The sequence below is a fragment of the Leopardus geoffroyi genome, chromosome D4 (assembly GCF_018350155.1).
Source record: "Leopardus geoffroyi isolate Oge1 chromosome D4, O.geoffroyi_Oge1_pat1.0, whole genome shotgun sequence".
Classification (NCBI taxonomy): Eukaryota; Metazoa; Chordata; class Mammalia; order Carnivora; family Felidae; genus Leopardus; species Leopardus geoffroyi.
This window is the reverse complement of record NC_059342.1, coordinates 85,906,479-85,934,064: the sequence shown is the minus strand read 5'-3', so window position 1 is coordinate 85,934,064 and position 27,586 is coordinate 85,906,479. Positions and strand designations below refer to the sequence as shown.

The 27,586-nt window shown below is 52.5% G+C and overlaps 2 protein-coding genes across 21 annotated transcripts in view; one reads left to right on the top strand and one right to left on the bottom strand.

The window, feature by feature from the left end:
- The window catches only part of RALGPS1 (Ral GEF with PH domain and SH3 binding motif 1), a 276,400-nt gene that overhangs the window by 101,599 nt on the left and 147,215 nt on the right, over positions 1-27,586 (bottom strand). The window lies entirely within an intron of this gene.
- Positions 1-27,586, top strand: part of ANGPTL2 (angiopoietin like 2) — a 34,341-nt gene that overhangs the window by 869 nt on the left and 5,886 nt on the right. For 2 of the 9 annotated variants that reach the window (XM_045469775.1, XM_045469777.1), the window contains exons 2-4: positions 10,693-10,764; positions 12,857-13,722; positions 27,103-27,296. In XM_045469775.1, the coding sequence (XP_045325731.1) occupies positions 10,693-10,764; positions 12,857-13,722; positions 27,103-27,296 (1,132 nt within the window). Of the gene's footprint in view, positions 1-8,351; positions 8,534-10,692; positions 10,788-12,856; positions 13,723-27,102; positions 27,297-27,586 lie in introns of all 9 variants that reach the window. The other 7 variants (XM_045469782.1, XM_045469778.1, XM_045469783.1 and 4 more) reach the window with 7 other exon arrangements.

Sequence of the window (27,586 nt, the reverse complement as noted above, 5' to 3'; positions counted from 1 at the left end):
TGTGCTTAGGGGAGCAGGGGTAGCCCAAGGACGTGGGAAGTCATTTCTAAGTTTTGGGTTCCTACGCACCCTGGTTAGAGACTATGCTGAGGCAAAAGCAAAAGTAAATGCTGTCCGGCCAGAGCCGGGAACCCTTGTTCAGAAAGTTCCCTGGAGCCCAGCAGCCTCTGCTCGCCCCTCAGCTGGGCAGGACAGGACCAAAGGGGTCCAGAGCTAGAAGGGACACATTAGCTAGAGATTTCCGTTGCTGGGGCTCGGGGCAGAGAGCTGCCCCGGCTTTCCCCGCGTGTCCACGGACGACTGATCCCGCCTAGCACCGGACGGTAGCCCAGGTCTCCAGCAGGCTGTATGTGGCAGGGAAATAGGGGAGGATCAGGCTTCCCCGGTACCCTGGCAGGGGGTACAGCACAGGCTCCACATTCCGAGTCCCTTGAAAGCACTCAGCATTAGATAACATTTCCAAACAAATTCTTCACTGATCCCTCCCTTCTCCTTCTGTGATATGTGTGTCACGGGTCAGCTATTGCCTCGGCTGTGGGATTATGAGAGCTCCCAGGGGCCAGTTCGGTTACTTAGAAAAGGATCTCCTTTCACCAGGGCTCTGAGGAAAGCTGAGAATACCACTTCCGAAGCCGGCCAAATGCTCCGCACATGCCCACATGCATTTTTACAATTTGAGGCAGAGTAACACCCTAGTCATGCCCCAGGTTCAAATCCTACCTCTTCTACTTAGGAGTCACGGGACTCTGGCTAAGAACACTTAGCCTCTCTAAACCTGTTTCCTCTTCTGCAAAATGGGAATAATAACACTACCCAACTCTTAGTAACTGCTTACACTCATGTTGCACTTATCCTGAGCCAGATGCTTATGACATCCACCCTATGACACAGGTACCGCTGTTCATCACCATTTTTATAGGTGAGGAAACTGAGGCACTGAGGTTAAATGATGTGCCCAAGGCCCCGTGGTTAGTAAGTGCCATCGCCAGGATTTGAATCCAGCACTCGGAACCACACTCCACTGCTTTCTAGGAGGAGCACGTGGGATCATGTCCGGGAAGGCCTTGCACAGTGCCTGCTGCATGGCAAACCCTCAGAAAGTGTTAGTCACTGAGTGTCGTGAACCACGACGATCAGGATGGCAGATATGGAAGAGCAGAGACCCAGACTCTCTTGACCCTGGACGTCCTGCTAGGGCTGTGGGAAAATCCCACGAGGCCGAGCCAGTGTGGCGGTCACTACTGCCACCCACGCGGGGCTCCCCCCGGGAGGCCGAGGGGCCTTTACGTCTGGACTGAATGGCAGCATGTCCATTTGGGCCACTGCGTCCACACTAAGGGGGGTGGGGGGACCTTGGGGACATCTGACGCCAACCTTACAGTAAGAGCATCCTCCTACCCACACGGGCACCACTCATCTGCCTGCTGGTCTCCTGCCGGAACCATGGTAGGTGAGGAAACGAGCTACCTCCATGCTGGAGGCGGTCTACAGAGCAGGGAGACCAGTGCCAGGCCTGTCCTGGGTTGCAGGGGGAGGGGTCCGAGCAGGGAGACCAGTGCCAGGCCTGTCCTGGGTTGCAGGGGGAGGGGTAAGGACCCCTCCCCCCAACTCCATCTCCATCACCAAGTCTGACCATATGGGGGCCAAGGCTGGTGGGTCCTACACCAGCTGACACTGGTGCGTCTTCCCTCCTGTGGCCCCAGAGGTCTCGGCAGATTCCCCAAACTCTTGGAAGCATTTTGAAAAGCCGACGTTAAACGTGTGCTTCTCTAACACAGGCCTCTGGGGCTGCAGAAGCTGCACGTTTCCCTGCTCTGGCCTGGAACGGTGGCGGCCCACTGCGTTCTCTGGGTAGCCCAGGCCAGGCAGAGGCGCTGACTGACTTCACAGGCCTGGCTAACAGAAATTAGATTAATTATCACTCAATACAGGCAATCATGGTGGAACAGACAAAATGTGTGAAGCATAAGGCCCAGGAGGGGACTGCATGGTACCACTGTCAGCTCAAGGGCAGAGCAATAAAGCCATTTCTCCATCCACCCCTCCAACCCACAATGATTTACTAAGCACCTGCTGAGCTAAGTAAGGCAATGCATTATATCATTTCATCCTCAAGACAACGCTCAATAAACCCTAGGTTTAGCATCCCATTTTTCAGCTGAGAAAGCTAAGGCTCAGAGATGTTAAGTAACTTGTCCAAGGTCACGCAGTTGCTGATTGTGTGGGTGTAGCTCCAAAGTCTACGTCTTTCCCCAACTCATTCCACTGCTCTGTTCAAGGTGTCCCGACTGCTCTTTTCCTGACCCTGTCACCGAGTCCCCCAGCAGCCAAGTCTGTTCTGGTTGCCGTCCTACAGAATGTTTACACCACTCCCTCGGAAAACCATGTGCCTCCCCGATTTCGATGCATCACTTGCTTGTCAAAGGAGCCTGCCTCTGAGACAGAACAGGCATTATCACCACCCCTCTTACACATGAGCCTCAGCACAGCTACGCGGCTCCGTGGGACTCTGGGGCCAGCTCAGTGGGGCGGAGCCTCAGGCAAACATTCATCTGTGTGCCTGAGAGACCACTCGTGGGTTGCCTACATCCCTACGTGGAGACCCCACGGGCTGCGGAATCAGAGCGCAGGTCCTCATGGTCTGCACTGGGCCACACATGAGCAATCCTGACAAGACATCAGAGAGACAACAGCCGGCAGCCACATGAGAACAAACAGCAGTGGCCGGCCGTAGGCAGGTCCACCCAGCTTCCGGCCTCTCTGAATCACAGTCCATTTTGTCGGAAATGGTCTCAACTGACAGCAGATGAGGAGGGGCTCTGTTCACAGGGCCCGCAGCCCAGTGGAAGGAGCCACAAAGTGAATCTAACAATCACACAAATGTACAACAGGGACAGACCTGCAAAGAGGGGGGCATGTCCCCATTTTACAGAGGAGGAAACTGAGGCTCAGAGGCCACAGCACCTCTGCCAATGTCCCCCCACTAGTGGGCCAAAAAGCAAGGATTCAAACCTAGATCTAGACTCCCTCTACCCCAGCCCGCTGCCATCCTGGATAGATGCACACTATCTATCTCAAGATAGTGTGGGAAAATCTGGGGAAATCTCAAGAATGAAGCAAGTCAATGAATAGCATTCTTTTCTGTGAATTTATATAAAACACCCCAAATAGAAGTGTTATTCAGCCACTGGTGACTTGGAGTTTGTGGTGATAGACAGGTCACATCAGAACCTCATGCCGAGGGTAGTTTCAATGACAAAACCATAGTCTCTCATACTGACTGTAAACCATATGACTGATTTAATAACAGCCGGGGGGGGGGGGCAGTGACAGTTAAAACGTTACAATGTCCTGCTACATGTGTACATCAATGGCAAGACACATTCTGATCACAGAAATGTTCACATGTCGGGTGGGGGAAGCCAGGCGGCTCACAATCGAGCTATTGTGTTAGGTCTACTCTCGGGTGAAACCGACCAGCCTCTCCTGGGCCCAGGAGCCCCAGAGCCTCAGCCTCTCCCTGCTGCCCAGTCCTCCAGAAAGGCAGGGCCCAGACCATCCAAGTAAAGCCCAGAAGGAAGTCTATCGTTATGGCCGAGAGGTGCCCGAGACCCGCTCAGCTCCAGGAACGGGCCAAGTCCTGCCTGAGGCAGCCCCAGTCCAACCTCCACGAGGGAAAGGTTGTGTCTCTTAGTCACTGCTGGACCTCCAATACTCAGGGCCAGGCAGAGAAGGGATGTGTGGAATGAATGAATGAACGAACAAATGAAGCAAGCCAGCCAGCCTCAGACCAACAAGCCTCTCAGCCCCATGGTGCCACACAATTCCCGTCTGTGTTGTGCAGCCAAGGCCCCTTTGGAGTGCCTCTACTCCCACCTTGTGTGCCCCCAATCCTCACCCCCCCAGCTGGATTGACCCCCCCTCCAGCCCCCTGAGCCACCCCATCAGGGTACTGATCACCACTGCCCCTGCTCTCTGTCCCACCTACTACTGTGGGCGCTTTAGAACAGGGACCGACCTTGCTCCCACTCTATCTCCAGCCCCATTACAGTGACTGGAACAGGGGAAATGCTCAACGAATGAATGAAATCCTTGAAGTCCTATTTAGGAACCCAAATGCCATGCTGGCTATTGGGTATTCAGTGGACAACCAGATGAGCTGTGTCTTAGGTGCTGTGATGGATGCAGGAAGCAGCCACAGCGGCCCCTGGGGGCTGGGCGAGGAGGGGCCCTTGCTGTGGACAGTGGCTTCACAGGGAGGTAGACTTGTGAGGTCACCTGAGAGAGGGAGACAGAAATGCTTCGGGCAAGACACAGGGGAAGGTGCTGAGGCAAAAAAGAATAGTATGTGCAGAGGCAGGGAGCATGACCACAGAGGCTGTTTTTCAGCAGGACACTGACATGACCAGATGTGAGCTTTAGAAAGACAGGCCTGGGGCTGCCTGCAATGGAGAGTGCAGGGGAGAGAGGAACCAAGGGCAGGGAGGCCAGTTAGGATTGTGTGGGGAAGCAACCGGGCTCTGGGGTAGACAAGCCTGGTTCTGAGCCCAGCCTTACCACTTGGTAGCTCTGTGGCCCCGGGCAAGTGACTTTGTCCTTTACCTTTGTCTCTCTGTCTGTGACACGAGAATAAATGTAGGCCCTAACTTACAGAGTCACTGGGATCTGTGAGCCAGGCACAAAACGTGCTTGTCCCAGGTCTCAAGGGATGAGCCCATGCCAACAGGCCAAGGCGGCCTTAGGTGCCAACCACTCAGCCTGGCCTAGACGAGTAGCTCCAGGCAAGGCCCAAAGTTCCCAGGAAGCCACCCCGGGGGCAGCGCTGTCTGCCCCAGTCCCTGGCTTCTTCCTTTCGTCTGACGTTCCCCCGGTTCCAAGGCTCCAGAGCACACGCCGGAAAGGCAGCAGCCAACTCAGAAGCCGGGCTCTGAGATGGCTTCTGCAGACCTTCCCCGCCTCTGCTCCGTTGGCTGGGGCTCCTGGCACAAAGGGCTTGGTGCGCGGGCTTTGGGGGAATCTCAAAATGGCTCCCAAATAATGCACCATGAAAAAGTAACAGCAGCATCCTTGTCCCCCCGGCAAAGGCAACCAGCTCCCCGCGGCCTAAACCACATCCCCTCCTGCCCTATGATCTCACGGCATGACCACAACCCGCCTCTCCATGAACTCAGCCCTTCCCTGGAGCCAGCAGCTCACCAGTGACAGGAGCATGAGAGCCCCCCACTGCTCTCTTCCGGGAAAATCTCTCCGATCTGACACTCTCTGCTTCTCTGGCTCATGCCTGTGCTCCCGCCACCCAAGACAGGGCTGGACCCAGGCTGTAGCAGCACATGATGACTGGCTGGCAGGGAAGGCTCAAGGACAGAAGGATGGATGGGTGAACAAATGGCTCATTTGAAGGTCTTATGAGAGCTGAGCTGGCAGGGTCTGGGAACTGGCTCCAGACTCCTTGGGTGCCCACATGGGCTTCTGGTGGGAAATGAATCACAGGATCCTGGGCTGGGAGGAGACGGCAGTTGGAGATGTGGCTGTTCCCTCCCTGGCCCCCAGGGCTGGCAGTGAATCACCTAGGACAAGTGACGCACAGTCCCTTCAGGTTTCCTAAGGTGAGGACACCACTGCTCATCCCTAGATGCCCGTTTGGGGGCCTCGCCACTTGAATAGTCAGGAAGCGGTTTCTAACATCCAACAAAACTCCCCCTTGTACTGACCTGAAAGCCATTTTCTACTGATTCAGTCCAGTGACTAAGAAGCAATCTGCATCCTGGCCATGAAGCAGACAGGCACCTTTTGTTCATACTGGCTGGGGAAACAATCTTGATGGAAGTGGGGGCGTGGATATTGCAGCTGACAGCTGAATCCCAGTCGTGGTATTGATTTCAAGGGACCTTAGACAGGTGACCTGACCTTTCTAGATCTGGATTTACTCTACTGCAAAAATGCAGATGTTGATTCTTTTCTTCTGGATGTAAGGGGACCATATAGTTTGGTACCCAATTAGGACACTTTTGAAAGTAAAAGGGGGTGCTATCAATAATCCCATAAGATAACAGGCCTCAAGTGGGGCCAACCTTATGCATAGGGCTGTAAGCGCCAATGAGAAAGGGCACACTGGGCACCTGGTGAGTTTACCACAAACAAACAAGGGGTGTTATTATCTACGCCTTTGGTCAGGTGGTCAGCAGGACGCTCTGGGGTCCTTTCTTCTGGAATTTTCCTTTATCTGGATCCCTCCCACATCCTGGGTTACCAGTTGGTTTGGGTACCACCCCACCGGCACACCACACATCTCAATGAGCTTTCATAGGAAAAACTGTCAACTCTGAAGTTTTGATTTTTTCCTCTCTGTCCTGATGTTGCCTTAACAATCACAATTCGTGCTCAGGTCCATCAGACTCACTCGAGCAAAGCTCAGGGTCCCAGCTTCCCCAAAGCCAGGCGTCAGGGGCCAGCCGGGCACACTTGGGGCCAGGCGGCAACTCCAGACTCCTATACTGCCTTGGCAGAGGCCCACTTCTCAGGCCTCCTGCAGGGCCTCTGGCCTGGACTATTTGGCCCTCCGTGATCACAGAACGAGGGGTTAGGGCTGGCGACAGAGGGAGAGGTAGGTTCTGTGACCCCTTCACATAGCACTACAGCCTGGACTGGTCATGAGGCACACCCTGAGAGCTGGCTTGAATCTGGAGGTTTCCCTGGGGTTGGCAGTCCTGGGGATCCCAAGAGCTCTCCTGTTCTCCCCTTGCCTACAGGGGTCAGAGAGCAATTCTTTTCAGTGTCCTGTCACTCCAGCACTTTTCTTTCCACATATTCAGCATGGCATATTTTAGGGTTCTGTTACTGGCTCTGCTACTTAGTAATTCTGTGACTATAGGCAAAATGACTCATGGTCTTAGACTCTCAATAGTTTTCCTCACCTGGAAATGGGGATAATTGTCAGCTCTGCCGTTAGTCTTAAAAGCATCTTTGTGGGAATTAGAAAATGGCTGTAATATAAATATCCAAAACGACAAAGACCGTGAATGTAAGCTGTGCTCCCTAGAGTTGCATAGTGCACAACCTGGGCCACCAGGCATGGCAGTCCTGAAATAACAGGCCTTCCCTCCTGAGGTTGTTGGGAGGATTAAGTAAGATCATGTATATAAAACGCTTGAGTCATAGTGACAACTGACTGTACTTATTATCCTTAGTGTTTGAACTTTTCTCATTCCTAACCCCGGGCCACCAGCTTCTGCTGCAGGGAAGGACACAGAGCTCCATCTTTTAGAAATGATTCTTCCCACAAAGTGGCCCCATGCCTGGGCTGCAGTGCCGCGGTGCCGAGTGGGATGTGGACACACAGTGTGTGGCCCCACCGCACCAGGCCAAGCAGGGACGCTCGGAGCTGCCCACTGGAGGCTGGGTGGGACCCAAGCCTTGGGGAGGCCGCCTCCCAGTGTGCAGGGGCCGTCACGTGGCTCAGTCACACCAGCTCCACTTGTGGGGAGGGAAACCCGTACATAATGGAAACTCCTCACAATACAATGTGGAAAAGCAATTTTAAGAATCGTTTTTATTTTCATTTTGAAGCCAAGGAAAATAGTTGGGAGTTGCTTTTCTTTGTTGGTCATAGGAAGAAAGTGAGGAGCACCACTTTGATTGGAACAGAGTCCTTCTCCCGGCCGAAGATGGCTGGAATGCTGGGGAGGCTTACTTCTCTTGGGGTGCAATTAGTTGAATAAATATCAGGAAAGCAAAAGTAAACGCACTCATTACTGCCCATTAAGAACTGCCAAAGCAGCAGAAACACTGGAGAGGGGCGTTAGAATCTTAAGGGAAAACAAATGACTCCAAAGCCAAGGGCAGTGCAAAGAGTACAGCCCTTGGTGTCAGGCTGACCCGAGCTCTCAGCTGGGTCAGTTCCGGCTCTTATCTGCCCTATGCTCCTGGGAAAGTCACTTAGCCTGTCTGGGATTCAGTGTCCCCATTTACAAAAGGGAAGTGGGGGGGACAACCACCTCAGTAGATCGTCCGTGGCAGCGTATGTCAGGGACACAGCCCGGCACCCTGTTCCTTCTCTAACCCACTGGGCCCAGGTCACTCACACCAAACCCAGACCCCATGAAAAAGTGACAGGAAGCCCCAGAATCGTGAACTTCACCTGTGGTGGCACCCCTGGCAGTGCCATCTTGAGAAAGATACCAGACAGCTTCTCGAGCTGTAATTTCCTCACCCTCAAAATGGTATGACCCAAGTCACTAGCTCTGAATGTTGGGATGGCTGAATGGGACAATGTGTATGGAAAGGGCCTTGTGAACCTGAAAACCTGTGTGAGTGTTAATGATCAAATGTGGTGCTCTTTTCAACTGAACAAGCACAACAAATGCTGTGTAAAGGCAGCTTGCCCGTCTCTTGCTTCTCCACTCCTGCCCAGCATCACGTGAGATCCTGGGACAGATAGCAAGGCAGCCAGGACCCAGTCTGACCAGAGGGTGGCTTCGGGGCTGAGAGGGGAGGCCAGACACGCCTCCTGCTCAGGGCCCAGCTCCTGTGACAGGTACAACTTCCTCCTCTGAGAAGCCGAGTAATCAACTGTGCTATCTCCTGGGCGGGGGATGGTCGGCGCTCCTCACTGAGTCCGGCCCTGCTGTCCGCCACACTATCGTGTTATTCCCATCTCTAGTTGAGGTAGCGTTTCTATGTCCCTTATGTAGTGTGCAAGGTGGGCTGGATCACCCCCATTTCGTACAAGAGGCTCAGCCTTTAGGATCTCAAGCCCAAGGGCACAGGTTTTGCTGGAGAAGCTCTGAGAGCCCACATGTGGGAGGGGACAGGCCTCAGTGATAAACAGTGACACCCTGCCAGGTCTTGAGGCCTGGGAAGGTTGGGAAGCCAACCCTTTCCTGGAGCCAGGTTGCCTCCCCGTGTCCCTGGAGGTTTCCTGGCCAAGGCAGAGGCCCTCACCAGCGTCAGCACCGGCACTAGCAGCTGCCTCAGGTGAGCGGCCCGTGGGAAGGCAGTCCCGGCCTGCCCGCCCCAGCCTGTGGTGCGGCTCCTCACCATTGTTCTGGGCCGGGAGTGGCCGTGGGCTGGTGCAGGAGCAGCCGGAGCGCTTTGGAAACCAGGCAAACACTCACAAACTTACCCTGGTTTCCAGTAACGTCACTGCAGCCCTACCTTACGTAGCCCAACCCACAGCAGAGGCTGCCGAACACCTTTCTCTGCCTGGTCCAAAGGCCCGAACTGGCCCTGGAACCATGCTTAGACTTTCTCATTCAAGCAGAAAATAGTTCCAAGTGGCTCTGGGGAGCTCAGGGTCTGTTTTGTAACGGCGCACCAGCTGGCACAAGGTGGACCCTGAACTTGGGCTGCTCACCAGAGAAGCCCCAGAAGGGCCAGGGGAAGACAAAACCTTCAGGTTCTGTGTCATGCTGGTTTTAGCATAAATTAATGTGAAGTCAGAAAGTGGTGATGCTAACACTTTGTTTGTTTGTTTTGTCTTTTACTACTAAAGACTGGATTAAGTACGTTTCTGTGCACTCAGGGAGAGTTTGAAGGCTTGAATACAGGAGATCAGATCAGGGAAGCTTTCCTGACCCCTCCAATTATCCCCGGTTCTGCCCCCTTCCAGCTGTGTGCTCCTAGGGAAGTCACTTAGCCTCTCTGAGTCTCAGTTTCCTCATCTGTAAAATGGAAATAACAACAGAATCTTAATAGTATCTACCTTGCAAGAATTCATTAAAGTAGAAAATGCTTGTAAATGCTTTGAGCAGGAGCGGGTACACAGTGAGCACTCAGTAAACAGATCCTATGGGTGTTACTGATAAATATGAACGGCCTCCTCCTGTGTGGGTGGTGTCCCCTCTGGCAGCCACCTGCATGGGATCCCCTGGCTCCGCCTCCCCATCGCCCTCCTCACTATGTGGCAACTGCTGGCAGGTGTGCCTTTTCATTAGGTCCACAAATATTTATTGAGTGCCTACATATTCCAGGTCAGGTGTTTGGCACTGCGAGTGGAGCACACAACACCCTGCCCTCGTGACGGCTCCGTTCACGGGGTGCGGTAGGGAAATGTTCGATGTCTACTGGTGATGAGGACCCTGGAGGGGAAGGTGGTGAAGTCACAATGTTCAATAAGCAGGGAAGGCCTCCCTGGGAAGGTGACATCTCAGCAAAGACCTGAAAGAGGTGAGGGAATGAGCAATGAGGAAAGAGGGGTAAGAGTGTTCCACACAGGGAACAGTGTACAAAGGTCCTGAGTCACAAGTGTGCTTGGAGCGCATAAGGACTGCCGAGGAGGCCGAGGTAGCTGCAGCGGCATGACCAAGGATGAGGGGAGTCAGAGATGAGGTCAGGGGGGGAGGGGGGCCAGGTTGGGAGAGCCTGAGAGACTATCTAAGCTTTTTTCCAAGATGAGGGTCTCCCAGAGGATTCTGAGTAGAAGATCGGACTTTTTTTTTTAAGTTTATTTATTTATTTTGAGAGAGAGAGAGCACAAGCGTGAGTGGGGTAGGGGCAGAGAGAGAAGGAGAGAGAGAATCCCAAGCAGGCTCTGTGCGGTCAGCATGGAATCCGACACAGCGCTCAATCCCATGAACCGCGAGATCGTGACCTGAACTGAAATCAAGAGCTGGACACTTACCCAACCGAGCCAGCTAGGTGCCCCAACATCAGACTTTTCTTTCTTTCTTCCTTCCTTTTTTTTTTTTTTTAAAGGATCACTCTGGCTGCTGGGTTGAAGATAAACTGCAAGAAGCAAGGGCAGGGGCAGGTCCAGCAGCAGACCAGGTCGGTCCAGGTGAGAGGTGAAGGTGGGTTGTGCCCGGGTATAGGGGAGGTGGGGGGCAGCAGCAGGATACTGAGAATATGCCCTGGATATTGCTATTACAAGCTGGTGGTGATTAGACGTAGGTGGAGTATGAAAGAAGGAAAGGAGTCAAGGATGACTTCAAGGTTGCTGGGATGAGCAACCAGGAGAATGGAGTTGCCATTTACCAACATCGGAGAACATGGCAGGTGAACACGCCAGATGGAGGTATGGGGATGCCAGTTCACTTTAGGACAAGTTAAGTTTGAGAGGCCTAGTAAACAGTCAAGTGGAAATGTCAAAGGAGCAGTTGGATGGATGCGTCTGGAGTCAAAGGGGGAGGTCTGGGCTGAAGAAATAAATGTGGGAGTTAGCAGTGCCTGGAAGCCACAAGACCGGATGAGATCACCGAGGTAAACAAGAGGTCTGAGGCCTGAGCTCTGAGTCCCCCAGGACAGGAACAAGAGGATGAAGAAGCAAAAGACACAGAAGGGGCAGCCAGTGAAAGAGGAGGAAAGGGTGACCATTGGGAAAGGAGTCTAAAAAGGGAGCGACCGACCATGTCACCCAGTGCGGAGAGGCAAGTCATAATGAGCACCAAAACCTGGTCACCGGGCCTGGCAACTGAGGACGCTGGTGATCCTGTCCAGAGCACGCAGAGTGGAGGGGAGGGGCCGGGCCCGATGGGAGTGGGCTCAAGAGAGAAAGAGAAGACAGGGACTTTCTGGAAACTGGGTACAGACAACTCCTTAGAGGGTTTTGCTTTTTACAAGGGGAGCAGAGAAATGGAACTGGAGCCGGAGAGGGGATGTGAGGTCAAGAGAGGACGGGTTTTCTTTAAGTTGAGAGAAACAAGAGCATGATTATAGGAAAAATGCGATCATGCAGGAGAGGTGGGGGATTGCTGCTGGAGCGCTGTCCTTGAGCAGGCGAGGGGAGGGATCCGTGCACGTCCGTCCCCTCCCTCTCGGCCTGGCCAAATCCTGCTCATCCCCCGAGGGTCAGCGTAAAGGTCACTTTCTCAGGGAAGCTTTCTTGAATCCTCCGATTAGGTCAGTTCCCTGCTCTACCCTTTCACAGCGGATGCTATGCTGCTCCGCGGCTCTCCAGGGACTGTGCCACGGGGCATAAGCCCTGTGAGGGCAGGGCTGCCTCTGGCCTGTTTGTGGCCGTCCGTCCAGCAGCCAGCATGCTGCCTGGCACCCCAGAGACGTCTGATGGCTATCTAGTGAAGGGACGAATGGTCCAAGAGCAGAACTGAAACAAATCTGGACACACACGTCTGTTTTCCGCTTCCGCCTGCTTTAATCACGTCGCAGTGGCCGGGACCTTGCCGTTACTGGCTATCACAAATATTTGGATTTAGAAGAGCTCAGTTGTTTGTTCCTGTTTGGACTCGGGAGCTTGGCTAACACACAGACCCAAGCCATGCGGCTGGACACATCCTTCCATTGACACTGTCCACTACCAACTGAACACATTCCATACCGCGTGCAGTGATTCGTTCATTTAACAAATATTTGCTGAAAGCCTGCTTAGTGCAGCATCCTGGGGACACAGGATGGAATCAGACCCAGCACCTGCCCTCATGGAGTATGGAGTCCGGCAGAGGAGATCACACAGAACTCCTATTCACCACGACTGTGACGCGTGCTACCCAGGGAAAGCCCAAGGGTTAGGAACACGTAGAATGGGGAGATGTGATGGCCTGGGTAGCGTGGGGCAGAGAAGGGAGATCGGACAAGCTTTCCTCTGCCTCCCTGCCCCAGCTGGGAGCTGCCTTCAGGTGGTGTTCAGGCTCGGGTCAGGAGCTCAGCGACGGGGCTGGGCTTTGGGGCTGGCTCTGGGAGTGGCAGGGCTGTGGCCTCCTGCCTCCAGATGCCCTGGCCCCCTCCCATTTCCCCTCGACCTCTGCTGAGACCTGCCTGTCTCCTTCTGCTGCTTCCAGAAGGGCTGCCTCCTGAAGCTACATTTTTGGAAAGATCTGCCTGGCGAGAAGGCTGAGCTCATTTATGGCACAGGCCGCTGGCAGTGACAGCACCGTTACTGAATCTCCCTTCTGTTTACTTTCAGGTTTTCACAGGCTCCGTTCGCCAAGAGGAACCACCATTTTGCAAGGACCATGAGGCCGCTGTGCATGACATACTGGTGGCTGGGACTGCTGGCTGCCGTGGGAGCAGCGGCAGGCCAGAAGGAAGGCTTGGAGGGCGCCGAGGAGGGCTCGCCCGGCGAGTTCATTTACCTGAACAGGTACAAGCGGGCCGGCGAGTCTTCGGACAAGTGCACCTACACCTTCATCGTGCCCCAGCAGCGGGTCACGGGCGCCATCTGCGTCAACTCCAAGGAGCCCGAGGTGCTCCTGGAGAACCGGGTGCACAAGCAGGAGCTGGAGCTGCTCAACAGCGAGCTGCTCAAGCAGAAGCGGCAGATTGAGACGCTGCAGCAGCTGGTGGAGGTGGACGGCGGCATCGTGAGCGAGGTGAAGCTGCTGCGCAAGGAGAGCCGCAACATGAACTCGCGGGTCACGCAGCTCTACATGCAGCTCCTGCACGAGATCATCCGCAAGCGGGACAATGCGCTGGAGCTCTCCCAGCTGGAGAACAGGATCCTCAACCAGACGGCCGACATGCTGCAGCTGGCCAGCAAGTACAAGGACCTGGAGCACAAGTACCAGCACCTGGCCACGCTGGCCCACAACCAGTCCGAGATCATCGCGCAGCTCGAGGAGCACTGCCAGCGGGTGCCCGCGGCCAGGCCCATGCCCCAGCCGCCCCCCGTCACCCCACCCCGGGTCTACCAGCCGTCCCCCTACAATCGCATCATCAACCAGATCTCTACCAACGAGATCCAGAGCGACCAGAACCTGAAGGTGCTGCCTCCCCCCCTGCCCACCATGCCTACCCTCACCAGCCTCCCGTCCTCCACAGACAAGCCGTCGGGTAAGTCCTTCCGTGAGGGAGCCCGCACCATCTGGGCTTCAGAGCCAGGCGCCAGGCTTCCCTTGGCCGAGACCACAAGTGGGGGAAAAGCCACGGCAAGTTGAAGCCGGGCCAACAGACTTGCGCAATCCCCCAGCGATCCCTCGGGCCAAGCCGTGGCAGCCTGGGGGGGTGGGGGGGGGTGGGGGCAGCGTGCCTTAGACGGATGCTCCAAGGTAGAACCAGGAAACCAGGAGAGTCTCAGAAGAGAACAAACGTTCTCTGGCTTCTGACGGGCAAGAACCCCAGGCCCGTAGTTTTCGGAGCTCTGTGTTAGATGCTCTGTGTTGGCAACAGGATGTCTCTCCTGTAAGCTCTTGTGCTGTGCCTGGCAGAGAACTGGCAGCTGATAAATGCTCACCAAAGAAACCAGCAGTCAAAGGAAAAGAACGTGTTATCACGGCAAAGGTATGATAAACACGTCGTAGGGGCTAGGGGATGGGAAGGAGTACTTTCCATACACTTCCTAGAGTCTGCTGCTGTCTAGGATTTTCAGTGACGATTCCGTATACTCTTAAATACATGTTTCATCTTAAATACGGTAATTTTCAGAATATGGTGATGGGGGACAAACGTGGTGACTTGGTACGTTTGCAAGCTTGAAAGCTTGACCGAGGTACCGGCGTTGGGTATTTCCATGGATCTTGATTGTATCACTAACCCCTGAAGCTCCTTGTGGAAGGTTAACTGAAAAGATAAGTAACTTGCTCACAGGCTTAGCCTGCTCAGGCTGGATTGGAATTCAGGCCTTGTCACTTTAAATCTAGGGCTGACTCCTCTGTGCTCGGAGAGTCTGGGGGGAGCACAAGCCCAGCCCCCTGAAGCTCAGCCTCACATCCATCCAGGACTGTATGAGCCTTCCACATGGGCTGTCAGATGAGAACGGGATTCATCTTTGCCGAAACTAACCACTTATCTGCTCCAAGTCAGTGATTTGGGTACCACTTCATTATACAAGCAGGGAGATATTTTTACTGAAAGTATCCTGTTTTACACTTATTTCACACTTCTGAAAATAACCACCAGTACTGGGAAGAGCAGCTTCTTCTTAATTCCAGAAGGGGGTGGCCCATGCAAAAGACAAGGGCAACACTGTGCAGGCCCGTGGCCGGGAGCACCTGCCTGCAGCACTGCGCAAGAAAGCCCTCTGCTGGGTTTGCAGGTTGAGAACGTAAGTTCTGAAGAGACTGACCTAGATTCAAATTCTGACTCCCCCCCTGGTTAGCTCTGGGACATCAGACCAGTCACCTTGCCCCTCAGAGCCTCCGTTTCCTCTGTTTCAATCTGTCAGTTAGGGATAGATTAAAATAATGCCTACCCAAAGATTAGATGAAATACTGGGAAAAAAAAAAAAAATGTGTCTGGCATGGTGCTGGGCCCATGGAAAGTCTCAGTACTTGGTAGCTCTGGGTTTCCTTCCGTTTTGGTCTCTCTATCTTAAAGCAAGGAGATTGAAATAAACAAACAGTCCCTTTTTAGCACTGGCTTTCTACAGCAGATGACTGGTTCCTCTGTACACGTGTCTGTTTTAAATCAGAAGCTCTGAAAGAGCGGGCAGAGCGTGCTAATATGTCTTGATAGAATGCCCAGAGGGTAAAACGTGCCTTTGGGCACCAAATGAAGGCTCAGTTGAATGTTACACTCGTGATGTGAGCCTGGCTGACCTCAATGGTTACCCAACAGACCTCTTCTTGCCTAAGCATCTCTGGTTTCTGAATCCATGATTTCAGGACATTCCTGAGCTTGAACTGAGCTGAGAGGGATAGAGTGTAGAAAGAAAGACCTAGCTTTGCATCCACCTCTTATTAGTGGTCTGCTTGTGAGAAAATTACTTCACTCTCCTGAGCTGTAATTTTCTCCTCTGGAAAATGGGGGCAGGAGTTATGACACAGCAGGGTTGTTGGGGAAACTCAATGCAATCAGGCATGTGATATTATGTCACCTGGGGCAGCCAAAAGTGGAGGTGCCCCTACTCTGTGCCGGTCACAGCACCGGGCTTCAGGGAGTTGGTAAAAGCTACAGTGCCAACCTCCAGGAACTCAGTCTGGAGGAGGTGGAAGATGTGTGAATGCACTGGGATGTATCCAGTCCCTCTCAGTTCCTCTGTCCTCTCAGTTCCATCCCCCCGAGATGGGCACATCAGATCTGACAAAGGATTTCTCTGGGGGGAGCATCTATCGAGGCCAAAATTACCAGAACATTGTAAGAACTGATGGGACCAACACAACGAGGTACCTGAAATCAGGAATGCAGCGAAAATCATGGGCTATGCAGTCACTGTGGTGATACCATGGTGTGCTAAGTGCCCTGCAGAGTGGTGAAGGAGGGGCTATGGGGACACTAAGGTGGCACGCGTGACTGAGTCTGCCTGGAGTAGAAGGGAAAAGGTGGACAGAGGTGGACTTCCGTGAATGATCTGGAAGAGTCTACCAGGTGGACCGAGGAGTTGGACAATGGAATTACTAGTCAGTCCCTGATGGAGATGAGTCTGTGCAAAGTCCTGGGACCATGGCCCTACTCTGGGCACCTCAAATGGTCTGGACCCCCTGCTTCTTCACGTTCACAGTCCATCATGGTCTGTGTGCATTCCAAGGCCCCTGCACACACCCCAAAACCCACTTTCTCTCCCACTTAAGGAAGCACACCTTCATGGGAGGGAATGGCAGTGACTTCATGTGGACACAATTTATCTTTAAAAAAAAAAAAAAAGCCCTCCCAAATGTTGGTAGTGATTGTTGGTAACAGATTCCCTGTGACCCACCTCCCCACTCCAGATGTCATCAGCCAGACCTGTGGAAGCTGAATGGGCAGGGAGGGCCCAGTAGTTTCCTGGGGCTGGATGACACCCGGAGGAAAAGACAATGGCCTCTCAGCCAATCAGCAGGGAGCTCTTATCAGTACTGTTCTGAGAGCTCCAGGGCAGGTTCTGCGCCTGGAAGACAAAACCTTCTTCTGTGCTCTCACCCATGAGGTCCTTTGTTCCCAAGGATAGCACTGGGCCAGAAACACCTTTGCGTGCAAGACTTGGCAGCTCCTGAACCTTTCATCCCATAACCTCAGAGCCATCCGCTCTTCTCCTCATTGTCTGGGTCACTCAGCCCACAGCTCACCCTTCCCCAGGGGACTGAGGGAGCCAAGGCCGCTTATCTGGAGCCGCACTCACCAGCTTGTTCCCAGCCAGACAGTAACAGCCTGGCCCCGGGCCAGGCCCAGGCCACGGAGAGCCTGAGGGAGGGAGGCCCAGGCAGCTCCTGGCTTCCCTGGTGTCTCACTGGGGTTCTGTCCTGCCTCCCTCAGGTCTGGCCAGACCTGGGGCGTCTCAGTAAGGATGATGCTTTGATGAGGCCTATGCCAAACGGCCCTCCCTGTGGCCCTGTCTCCTGGTGGGCCGGCTGTTGCTGTCCACCCTTCCCCTTTTCCTCTCCACTTTCTAACACTCACACATCCCCTGACCTCCTTCTCCACGTGTGTGCCCTGGACACATAAACACACGTACACGCACACGGTCATCACTCAGGTCCGCCATAGAGGAATACTGCCGGGGTCATGAAAAGGCACGGGAACAGAGAGGATGGAGCCTCAGTGCTGGCCTTCTCCCCAAATGGTCCAGGAGGCCTGGGACACTGTCCCTCGGCTCTGTGCGGGCACAGCCGGGCACATGCCAGTCTTCCTGCCACGGCACCCGCCCTCGAGACTGGTCACAGGAGGACAGGCAGTGTTAGCACCAGCTGCCACAGCAAGGCCCTGCCCGAAACAAATCCTTAGAAACCAAAAGGTGTAGGCATTTCTAGCTGCTTTCTCTCCTGAGAACATCATCAGCTCAGGTTGCTTCTCAAGGGATCAAGAGGAGACCACAAAATCAGAAAAGATTAGAGCTCATTAGGGGCCTCATCAACCCAGAGCCTTTCACTGGCAGAATCAAGATCGGTCTCTGGATGCATAGCTTCCAGGATGTTGAGCTTCAGAGAGAGTGAGTAGCTCAGCCAAGACTACACCGCTAGGGAGTGGCTCAGCCAAGACTCAAACCTGAGTCTGTCTTAAGCATTCTGGGATACCGCACGTTTCCGCGGAAAGGCTGGAGGGGAACTGGTGTGAAAATCACCGTATAAACGCTTGAATTGGCCCCAAGTGCCTGCTACCTGGGATGTGACCCTCCATCACTATTCTATGTACTAGGTTCCAAGCACCTCCTTCTAAAAGAGCCCTGGGAACAGAGTTGGTGGATTTGCTATAAGGACTCTTATGGTTCTAACAACACAAGACAGCGTCACTGCAAACCCATCACTATCATGCCATCCCCTTATTCAGGTATAGGAGAGACCAACCCAACCAATCATGTGTGGCTAGCTCCCCAGTCGTACAAATGGACTGTTGTGGGTGAATTTAGGTAGTAGACTGTACCATAACCCTGAGATGCAAAAAAAAAAAAAAAAAAAAAAAAAGATAAAGCAGAACTGAGTTAGCATCACACTGCAGAATGTCTAAAACAACTGAGCTCTCCCACAGAAAACCTAATATGTGCCTGACTTCCAGTAAACGGACCCAACTGAAGCTGCAGATAAATCTGATTTAATTTGTACTGAATCTGGACACATTTTCTGGGTTTATTTCTACTCAGCATTTCAACGTACAGCAAAATCGGAAGTCCTGATTTCTTTAAATACGTTAAATACATAAAAATCAGCAGAGGTGATCTGTTCTTGGGGCCACATTAGGTGGCAAACACATTGTTTCACTGCTAACACAGAGACCACCCGTTTCCCCCCACCAGATGCTCTATGGCTGGGTAGGCACAGACAACTCGAACAAGTGTTTTCCCAGGTGGATTTTCCCTCCTATATTTTACTTCCCCCTGTGAGGTAGGAAATACGTATGTTATCGATTGTGGATTTAAAATAGAGAACAAGATAGATTACACTGTAGCTTCCATTCTTTCTGGAGGTCAAGCAATTGTCATTCCAGGTGAAAAGCTGTTGGTCCCATGTGCAGACCAGCTCCAGCGACTGGGCTTCCAAGCCTGAAGCTCTGTAGGGACTTGGAGAGGCACCTGGGAATTGTGAGGACGGGAGGGTGACCGTAGCCACCACCAGCTCTGCCTTTCAGTTTTCCAAAGCTGACGGAAAACCCAACCCAGGTCTCTTGCCGCCAGGGCTTGTGCTGTTTTCACTGCACTATGCTGTCTTGTTCCTGAAATGTTATTGCTGAACAAAGTAAGATTCTCAAATTCATTACAAACTACGTAATCCAGTGATATTTCAAAGAGCATTCTTTGCTAGCTTCTCCATAAACAAAAGCCACTGGAGTTCAAGGTGGGTCATCTTCCTTCTGGCTCTGCTTTCTCTTTTCTCCTCGGATACCTCGGGGAACGGATCACAGAGAGCCTCGAGTGTGATGGCAAGCTCTCCCTGCCTTACTCGGGCGTTTTCCAAGGAAGACATTCAGCTACATACAGGCTCGGTCTCTTTACAGCCCCATGGGATGAACTATCAACTTGTTACTATTAAAAGCGGTGATCTAGCATCTGTGGCCTAGAAATCCCAACAGTTTGGCACTTGGCAGACTAAAAGCCATCTGGAAAATCCTGGCGCTTGGGTATCTGCAGCCAGCTCCGAGCCACATAGATGGATCGCTGGGGTGAATTTGCGCAGTGGACTGTATCATCACCCTGAGATGCTCCCCCAGGAAAAAAGAGATTGATAAAGCAGAATTACGTTAGCATCGTACTCAATGGTGTGTAAAACGAAGGTGGTTAGGCGTGTTGAGCGTGTGCTGTAAAAGCAAGGTCTCAACTTCAGCTGCCCCTGGGATGACTCTTGAGGAGGAGCGCCTTAAAAAAAGAAGCCTGACGATCCTGGCTTTGTACCTCAAGATGAGCCAGTGGAACCACAGGACCTGGAATGCTTTTATGTAATGCTTTTTTTTTTTTTTTTTTTCAAATGAATAAGTGATTTTCCTTTAGCAGATTTTTAATACAGTAATTTAAGTTAGAATTACAGTGTATACAGAGAAATTTTGCTAAGAAAAAGAAAATTTTAGTTTAAATGACTAATGTTTTTTTAAAAACACAAACCAAAAAAAACCCCTCTAACTGTTGAAATTAAGATGTCTTAGGGGGTCTGTCCAGAGTAACCTCCAAAAGAGCAGAAATCCAATCGTCTGGCAGTATCCCAGATACAACGGGCAGACTTCCTACGACAGACCGTCCACACGTTCCCAGGTTTTGGTCTGGATCCTGATGACCCTCTGCTGTGGGGCTCCTGTTCCCAGATGTTCCCAGACTGATCACTGATTCTCAAAGTGGGAAGAACAGAAGGAAGATGACAAAGAGAATGTGGCTCACGGTGAAGAAAGGAGAAGAGATGGGGGAAGGCACGCGGGGCACTAAGGGACCCTTAAGTGCTGGCAAGATGGACACTCGATCACGCCCCTGATGAGGCTCCCACCCGAAAGGATCCCAGAGACCGATGAGATGACGGGACCCCAAGCAATCCTAGCACGGTGACACAGACTCAGCACGCTGCAGCAGGGAGAAACAGGCCCAGAAGGCAGACGTGAGTTCTAACCCTAGAGCCTCCTCTTTCCCGACGTGCAGTCTCCCTGGGACTTAGTTCCCTCCCTGTTGGAGAGGCTTGTGAGGAGGAAATGAAAGCCCGGGTAAAGCACCTGGCCGGCAAAAGGCTCCAGGTACATGGTAGTCATCATTCTTATTCTCTTCCAGTAGATAGATAGATAGACAAATAGATATATCATAAGGCATCATGGGAACCCCGAGGAGGATTAAGTAGCTCTTCTGGGGCTGGGGAGGACTTCCTGGAGGAGGAGATGAGGAGGCTGAGGGCACAGCAGATAAGCACTCAGAATCACTGCCCCAATCATCCAGAAATCACGAAGAACAGGCTTCTTCGTGAACAAATGCCCTCTTTTCAGAAAGAGAAAGGATGAAATACTAGAAAATCTGGAACAATTAGCTTAAACCCCAGTAAAATTATAAAAAAGATCAGAGAGAGGGGTTCGTGAGCATTTGGAAAATTAAAAGGTGATCAGTGAAGGCTAACACAGGTTCTGTAAGCACAAGCCCATAAGCTGATTCCCTGTCTTGGAAAGGGTTAATAGGTTGGCAGACCGCTTGAACACCACCTGCCCGGTACCTGTGGGTTGCCGTCACGGGTCTGATCAGCTCTTCCACGATGTGCCTGCAGAACAGCACCGTCCACCTCTGGACTGAGAGAGACTTGCTCACTCTCATCGCTATATCCAGGGAGGCTCAGAGTGCTGCCTGCCTCTGCGTCCAGTGACATCCCTGCCCCGGGGCAGCCTTGGGCGCCACTGACCACTGAACCCAAGGAACTCCGGGCTTCACCCCGACCAGTCTTGGGAGCCACAGTGTGTGGCTCAGCTCTGCACACAGTGAGCCCACCACAGCCCCTCCAGGGCGAACCTCTTTTCCCTTTCAAATTGCTTTAAAGCCCATCTTTCTCCTCCTGCCCAAGGGTACTGATGGAAACCCAGGAGTGGGCACAATGCTTTTGAAAGTGTCCTTTGGGAAGGAATGCTGCCAAGTCTGTTTACCCTGAGGTCAGACAGGCAGAAACAGGACCCCTTTATGCTCTTCGAGGGCTCCGGGAGCTCTTACATGGGAAGTCTCCCCGTGTATCACATCCGCTGAAACACGCCCACCTCCCACATCTAATAGAACTTTCACTGTAAAAATTTTGAACGGATTTTTTAAATTTTGCTCTTTGAAATTATTTGGCCAAGAGTAACACAATTAATTTATGGCTGGCTCTGATTTCTCGGCAAACATCAGGCATGTTCAGGAATTCTTGGGAAGTGAGGAAAATCTAACCTACAAATTGTTTTCAAAAGTAATAACATTTTTATGAAGACTAAATTTAACAATTAATGAACTTGACAAGATGTCCCACTTCGTAGAAATTTAATTACATACTTATAAACTTTGATTTTGCAGTTTTCATATTTTAGAGCCAATAAATTTTTTTTAGGCCTCAAATACTTTCATAAACTCCTGAAAAGCTCGTCAGCCCCAGGCACCGTGCCCGTCGTCTGCGGACTACAGCGGCCTCCACGGCGGGCACGCGCGTTTGGACCTTTTCCCCGGCAGCACCAGCAGTGACACCCGTGACGTCAGCTCTGAGGCCCTACAGGAACTTCAGGTGCCTTTGGGAACACACCAGCTGTTCCTGTGTTTAGGTTATTGTTTCGTACTCTGGTTCAGTGAAAAAGTGGTGACTGACATGGAATACGTATGTTCACGACCAAAATATTATCTATCTAAGCCTTCTGGATAAATAAGGCTCAAGCAGCCCATGTAATTCTTCCTCACCGACCCCCTCTCCGGGTGTCTGCTCTCCTGCCCTTCACCCAGGACGCCTGGCGAGTCCTGACGCTGGCCAGGGCAAGACTCACACCTAAGCAGTCCACGTGCCTTGGCTCTCAGATGGATTAATTTGGATAGGAAATTCCAGATCCAATTTCAACAACTAGTCAGTTCTCCTGTTAGAAAAATGTTTCAGGGAGTGGCACAAAGACTTTTTGGAGACAGATCATCGGTGAGAATAATTGAAAACAGCATACTGTTCTCACGAAAAAGCAGCGCGTCTCGGTACTATCACAGAAGCCTCTCCCCGGCGCCTTCCTACGAACTAAAACATTCCTAGAACATTTCCCACAGGCCACAGGGCCTCTGCACAGCCTCAGGTGATCAAGTCCTGAGACTTGGGCTTATGGGTCAAAGAGGCCAGTCAGGCCGCTGGCCAGCCACATGGTCTGGTCTAGCTGATGGCCAGGAGGGACTCTGCTCCTCTCTGCAGGCCTCCGGAGCAGCCGGGGAGAAGAGGCATCACTGTCTACCCAGTTCTTAGCTCCAGGCCTCCAACGTGCTGCCAGTGGGCTTGGTCAGATATTCACGGGGCCATGTTTCCCTAGCAGGAGGGGTGACTGCACTGACAGCTGATGCAGTCGGTAACCCATTTCTCCACAGGGACATGAGTGGGCAGGTCAGACTGAGCTGGTCTGCCCCCAACCCAGAGACGAAACTGGGGTTAGGCAGTTACACTTAGGTCTGGCCGGGCTGCAGGCTCTAGCCCAGCTTTACCAGAAAGGCGCTTCATCGGGCATACTGAGCATGGGCTCAGCTATCAAGAAGTGGTTCCTGGTTTCCTAGGAGGCTATGCTTCTGATGTGTAAGAACCCCAGACAGGAAGAAGGAAGCAGTGAGGGGACTCAAACCTGATCACCTCCAACCCTCACCGGGTTTGACACTGAGGTTTGGGGGCCCAAGACCTGTATACTTTGTGTTCCCATCGCCAATATCCCTTCTTCCTGAGGCCTCCCGATTCCAGGCCCTGTGTGCTTTCCACACCCTGTGTTGCTTCTCTAAGGAACCACGCAGGCTCAGCTCGGCCATGGTGACTGCACTTCCCTTCACGTGGAACGTTCTGGCTACAGCTCTGCTGAGAGTGTAAATATGGTCTTTATAGAGATGAGGTCGGGCGCTACTCCGCTCGGAGCCGTGGTGCTGCTGAGTTAGTGTTGGCCTGACGCTCTGGGCAACGCTGCCCTTTCAGAAGAGGAGCCAAGCGAAATACCGCCTAGGCACTTTGCACTGTTCCAGGGGGAGAGCCCTGCCCACTGCACACTGAAAACGCAGTTTCATTGACAAAAAGGATTTCCATTCTTCATTTCGGTGTATCTTTGGGGGCTTCTCCACTGAAGCTGTGACTTCTAAAATGTGCTCTGTAGAAAACATCTACCAGTAAATCACTGTACATTTTAGTCTTGGAAATTCAAAAGCGAATACAGTTACTTGTTTGTGTGTATGTGGCTGTGGGGAGGTGGGGAGTCGACAATTTCAAAACCATCAGCTTTCATCCAGCAGAGGAAAGAAGGAGGGAGAACCCCGAGTGGCACCTGCCCTGGCTGGCCTCGCGCTGGGTGCTCTTGTGTTTGCGAGGCCCCCAGAACAGGTGGCTTTGTTACCCCTGTTTACAGAAGTAGAAACTGAGGCTCAAGGAACTTTCCAAGGACACAGTGCGAGGCAATGGAGTCACCAAGATTTGAGCTGAGGGCTCCTGACTCCTGTATTTGTATCCGTTACACGTGTCTCATTTGAATCGGCCATTTTAACAGAGCCACATGATAGCCCTGCTGCCATTTTCTGCTCCCTGAGCATATTACTGCTGCCAGTTTTCCAATGCTGAGTATTTTTTCTGACTCCTTTTCATCCATCATTTAGGTTTCTGACCTTTGCCACTGGTGCCTTTCATGGGAGAAAAGGAAGCGTGTTTCAGTGCAGGCGGTTTGCTAGGGCTCTGCGAGGGTTTCGGAGGGAAACTGGTCTGGAAATGTGGTTACTGATGGAAGCTGATGGGTCCTGAGACTCAGGCCAAGTGCAGTGTGCAGGAGACACGCAGATTTTTTTTTTTTTTTTTTTTTAACAGCAGAAAATACGAAACACCTCTTTACTAGTTTATTCCTACTCCATGATTCTGGAAAGGCTTAAAGGAAAAAACTACCAGATTTGCCTTAAAAAAAAAAAAGGAAATTCTACATCATAAAAGATACTAAAATAGATGAAAATAGGCAAAGGACACCAAAAGGTAAGCAAAGAAGAAAAACAAATCTTCAATAAAAACTTTGAAAAGGTATTAATACCTTGACAAAGAAGAAGTGTAAATGTTTATTTTTTAAACCTGGCTGACTGGCAAAGATTCGTAATAGTCCTAGGGACACAGATATGTCAGCCTGGGCCCCCCACCCTGGAGTTCACTCTGGTTGGGGAAAAAGAAAAGAGCTTTAGGCTTGGGCTCTGGACCACCCAGGCCACTTGGGCTCAGACACTGGATCTGCCATATAAGCCACCAACCTCAGGGGTGGCACCTAATGACCCCATGCTCCAATCTCCTCATCTGTCCAGTGGGTGACGACAAGTTACCTCACACTTTAAAACACTTGCCTTTTAAAAAGAGCCCTCTGTAGCAATGTCAAAGGTGAAGCTGAAAGCATGGGCAGCACCCACAAAAGCAGCTCAGGCTGGGAGCTGGGAGACCCACCTGCCACTCTCCCAGTGGCCTTCGAAGCCTGACGGAGTGCCTCCTGTAAACCAAGACCGTCCCTCTGAGAGCCCCACCGGAGCCCCGGGGAGGCCCTGCAGTAACAGGGCTGGCTGCTTGTTTTGGGGGGTGTTTTCCAGGCCTCTGCTGGACCTCTGTCCCCAGCATTCCCATTAGACATTCCCAGAGCCTCTCCTGTGCTTCTGACCTGGGAAAGCGTTGGGGGCCCTCCCACGGCCACTGTGTGCTCTGCGGTCCGGGACAGCCTCCTTATTCTCTGCCCTGGTCCCTGGGGCTGGGAGCTGAACACAAGCAAAACCTTTTTATTTTTCCTGAATGCTCTTTCTGGAGGTCTGGCCTCCCCTTCTCCAAGACAGAAGACGCACAAGGCAAAGAGGGAAGCATCTGCCTGGCCAGTGCTTAGGGTCCCGCCCCGTCCGTTGGGGCGGAGAAGGTTGGTGAACAGGTAAATGGTGAGAAGCTCTCCCTGTCAGCGGGAAGCACCAAGAGCGACCCCCCTCTTTGAGGCGTGAGATCAGGCATTAGGGGTGGGGAGGGGTGAGCAAGACCGCCCCTGCCCTTCCCCGTCAGGCTCCGGGTGGGGAGGCTCGAACACAGTACAAGGACTCAGGAAAAGCCCACCTGAACCGTCCAGAAAAACAACAACAACAACAACAACAACAACAAACCCACCAAATTTTTCTCATTTAACTATCACGTGTGGACTAACCAAGCCCAAGTCTAACCAGGAAGGAATCTTGAGAAGTTAGATCTATGCAGGAAGAGCCGAGTACATCTTCCGCCGATGCCCCTCCCTGACACGCAGAAGGGAAAGGACAGGAATGCACAGGAGTTCAAGTTGAGAGAGGCTGGTGAGGTCAGCTCTCCCCTTGCTGGGTATCAGAGCCGCCCTGAACCCTGCCCTAGGCTTCCACTACCTGGCACAGCACCTGCGAGGGCGGGGGCTCAGCAAATAGTAGTTAGAATAAACACACACATTCGGAGAATGAGAGGAAATTTCCTTAGCACTTTTGGTCTTAACAATTCTTGGTTTGAGGACTATTTTGAAGAGAAGCTGAAGCAAACTGTGGCAATTTTATTTACTTTAAAATCTGTAGTTCAATGGTTAGGTCTTGAAACAAACTTCTGAAGGTTCCTGAGATCAACAAGGAAGAACCCAGCTTCTTTGGACCTTGGTGACCCCAGTTTCAACCTTCTTGCTGGTGTGACTGACATCCAGGAGACCACTAGGGGAGGTGGGGGTGGGGTGGTGAAAAGCCTACGGTGGCTCCTCAGACCCCTCATGGCACCTGTTCCTTCTGACTGGGCTGCCCAAGCTCAGTGAAGTCCCAGAAAAACACAAAACTCATCTGGTCTCAGTTCCAGAAGAAAGCCATGGACCGGAAGGTATCCTGGACACCATCCTTTAAGTCCGTGGACCTGCTTATAGCACAGTGACCTCAGAATGCTCTGAGCATCTGGCCCTAAATGAGCTTCCTTTGGAAAATACGCATATTGGGCTGAATGGGACTGGTCCCCCCCAAAAAGCTGTTTGGAGGCTAGTGTCTGAATCTCAGAAATATCCTGACACCTCTGGCCACGTGGCCAAATTCCGGATACTGCTTGGGCACTGTGACCCCACAGAAGTTCCTCGCTAAAGACTGCAACTGTCCCTGAGCACTGTCACAGAAAAGGCAAGCGTGGAGTCGGGACTGAGGTGACGTGCGCCAACCTCAGCCCACGGGACTCAGGAGAGCAGTCACCCGTCTCTCTGCCTGGGGTGAGGCCGACCGAGCCCGAGCAGTGCTCCACACTGCTGCATTTTGGTAGGCACATCTCTCTTTTCACAATACCACCAGCTAAAAGATAAAGCACTCCAGGAACTCCACACAAAGGATCTCAGCAATCCTCACAACCTTGAGAGAGGTAAATATGATCTCCTTTCTACAAACCAGGGAAACTGAGGGTTTGCAGAAGTAAGGATGCTTGCCCAAATCACCACGTGAGGGAGTCAGAGCTAAAAGTGGTCTGGGAATCCAGGCACCCTGACCCCTAGCCCCAGGCTCTTGCCTTTACATCACGTTATTTCCTGAACTTACAGAAAACTAAAATCAGTCCCCTCTCACTGCTGGCCTGTGGCTCCCAGCTGGAGGCCTGCCTGAGGTTGTGCTTGCTTTGGAGTGCGGCCTGGGGTGAGAGGCACGTGAAAATGTGACTCCATGGCCAGGCAACAGGGAGGTCTCTGACGTGCACACATCTGTATCCCCAGGCCCGTGGAGAGACTGTTTGCAGGCCTTGGAGGATGGCCACGACACCAGCTCCATCTACCTGGTGAAGCCAGAGAACACCAACCGCCTCATGCAGGTGTGGTGTGACCAGAGGCACGACCCTGGGGGCTGGACCGTCATCCAGAGGCGCCTGGACGGCTCCGTCAACTTCTTCAGGAACTGGGAGACATACAAGGTGAGAGCCCCGGGCCCTGTCTGTGCTGTCGGGGAGAGCAACCAGGCCACCCCAAGAGGCCTGACCAGCCGGTGAGAGGGCCACTTGGAGGGAAGGTGCATGCTGACCTGTCGAGGCCTTGGTGGCCCCGTGCAATACACACGTGAGGTGAGGAAGACACTGACGAGGTCATTTTTGCAAACCCACCAGGGATGGTGAGGACCAGCAGCCCTTCCCCTGCCTGCCGCTGGCAACTGCTACAAGATACCAGTTAGGGACGGACCACAAAAGGCCCGTGGACATGGTGGGAC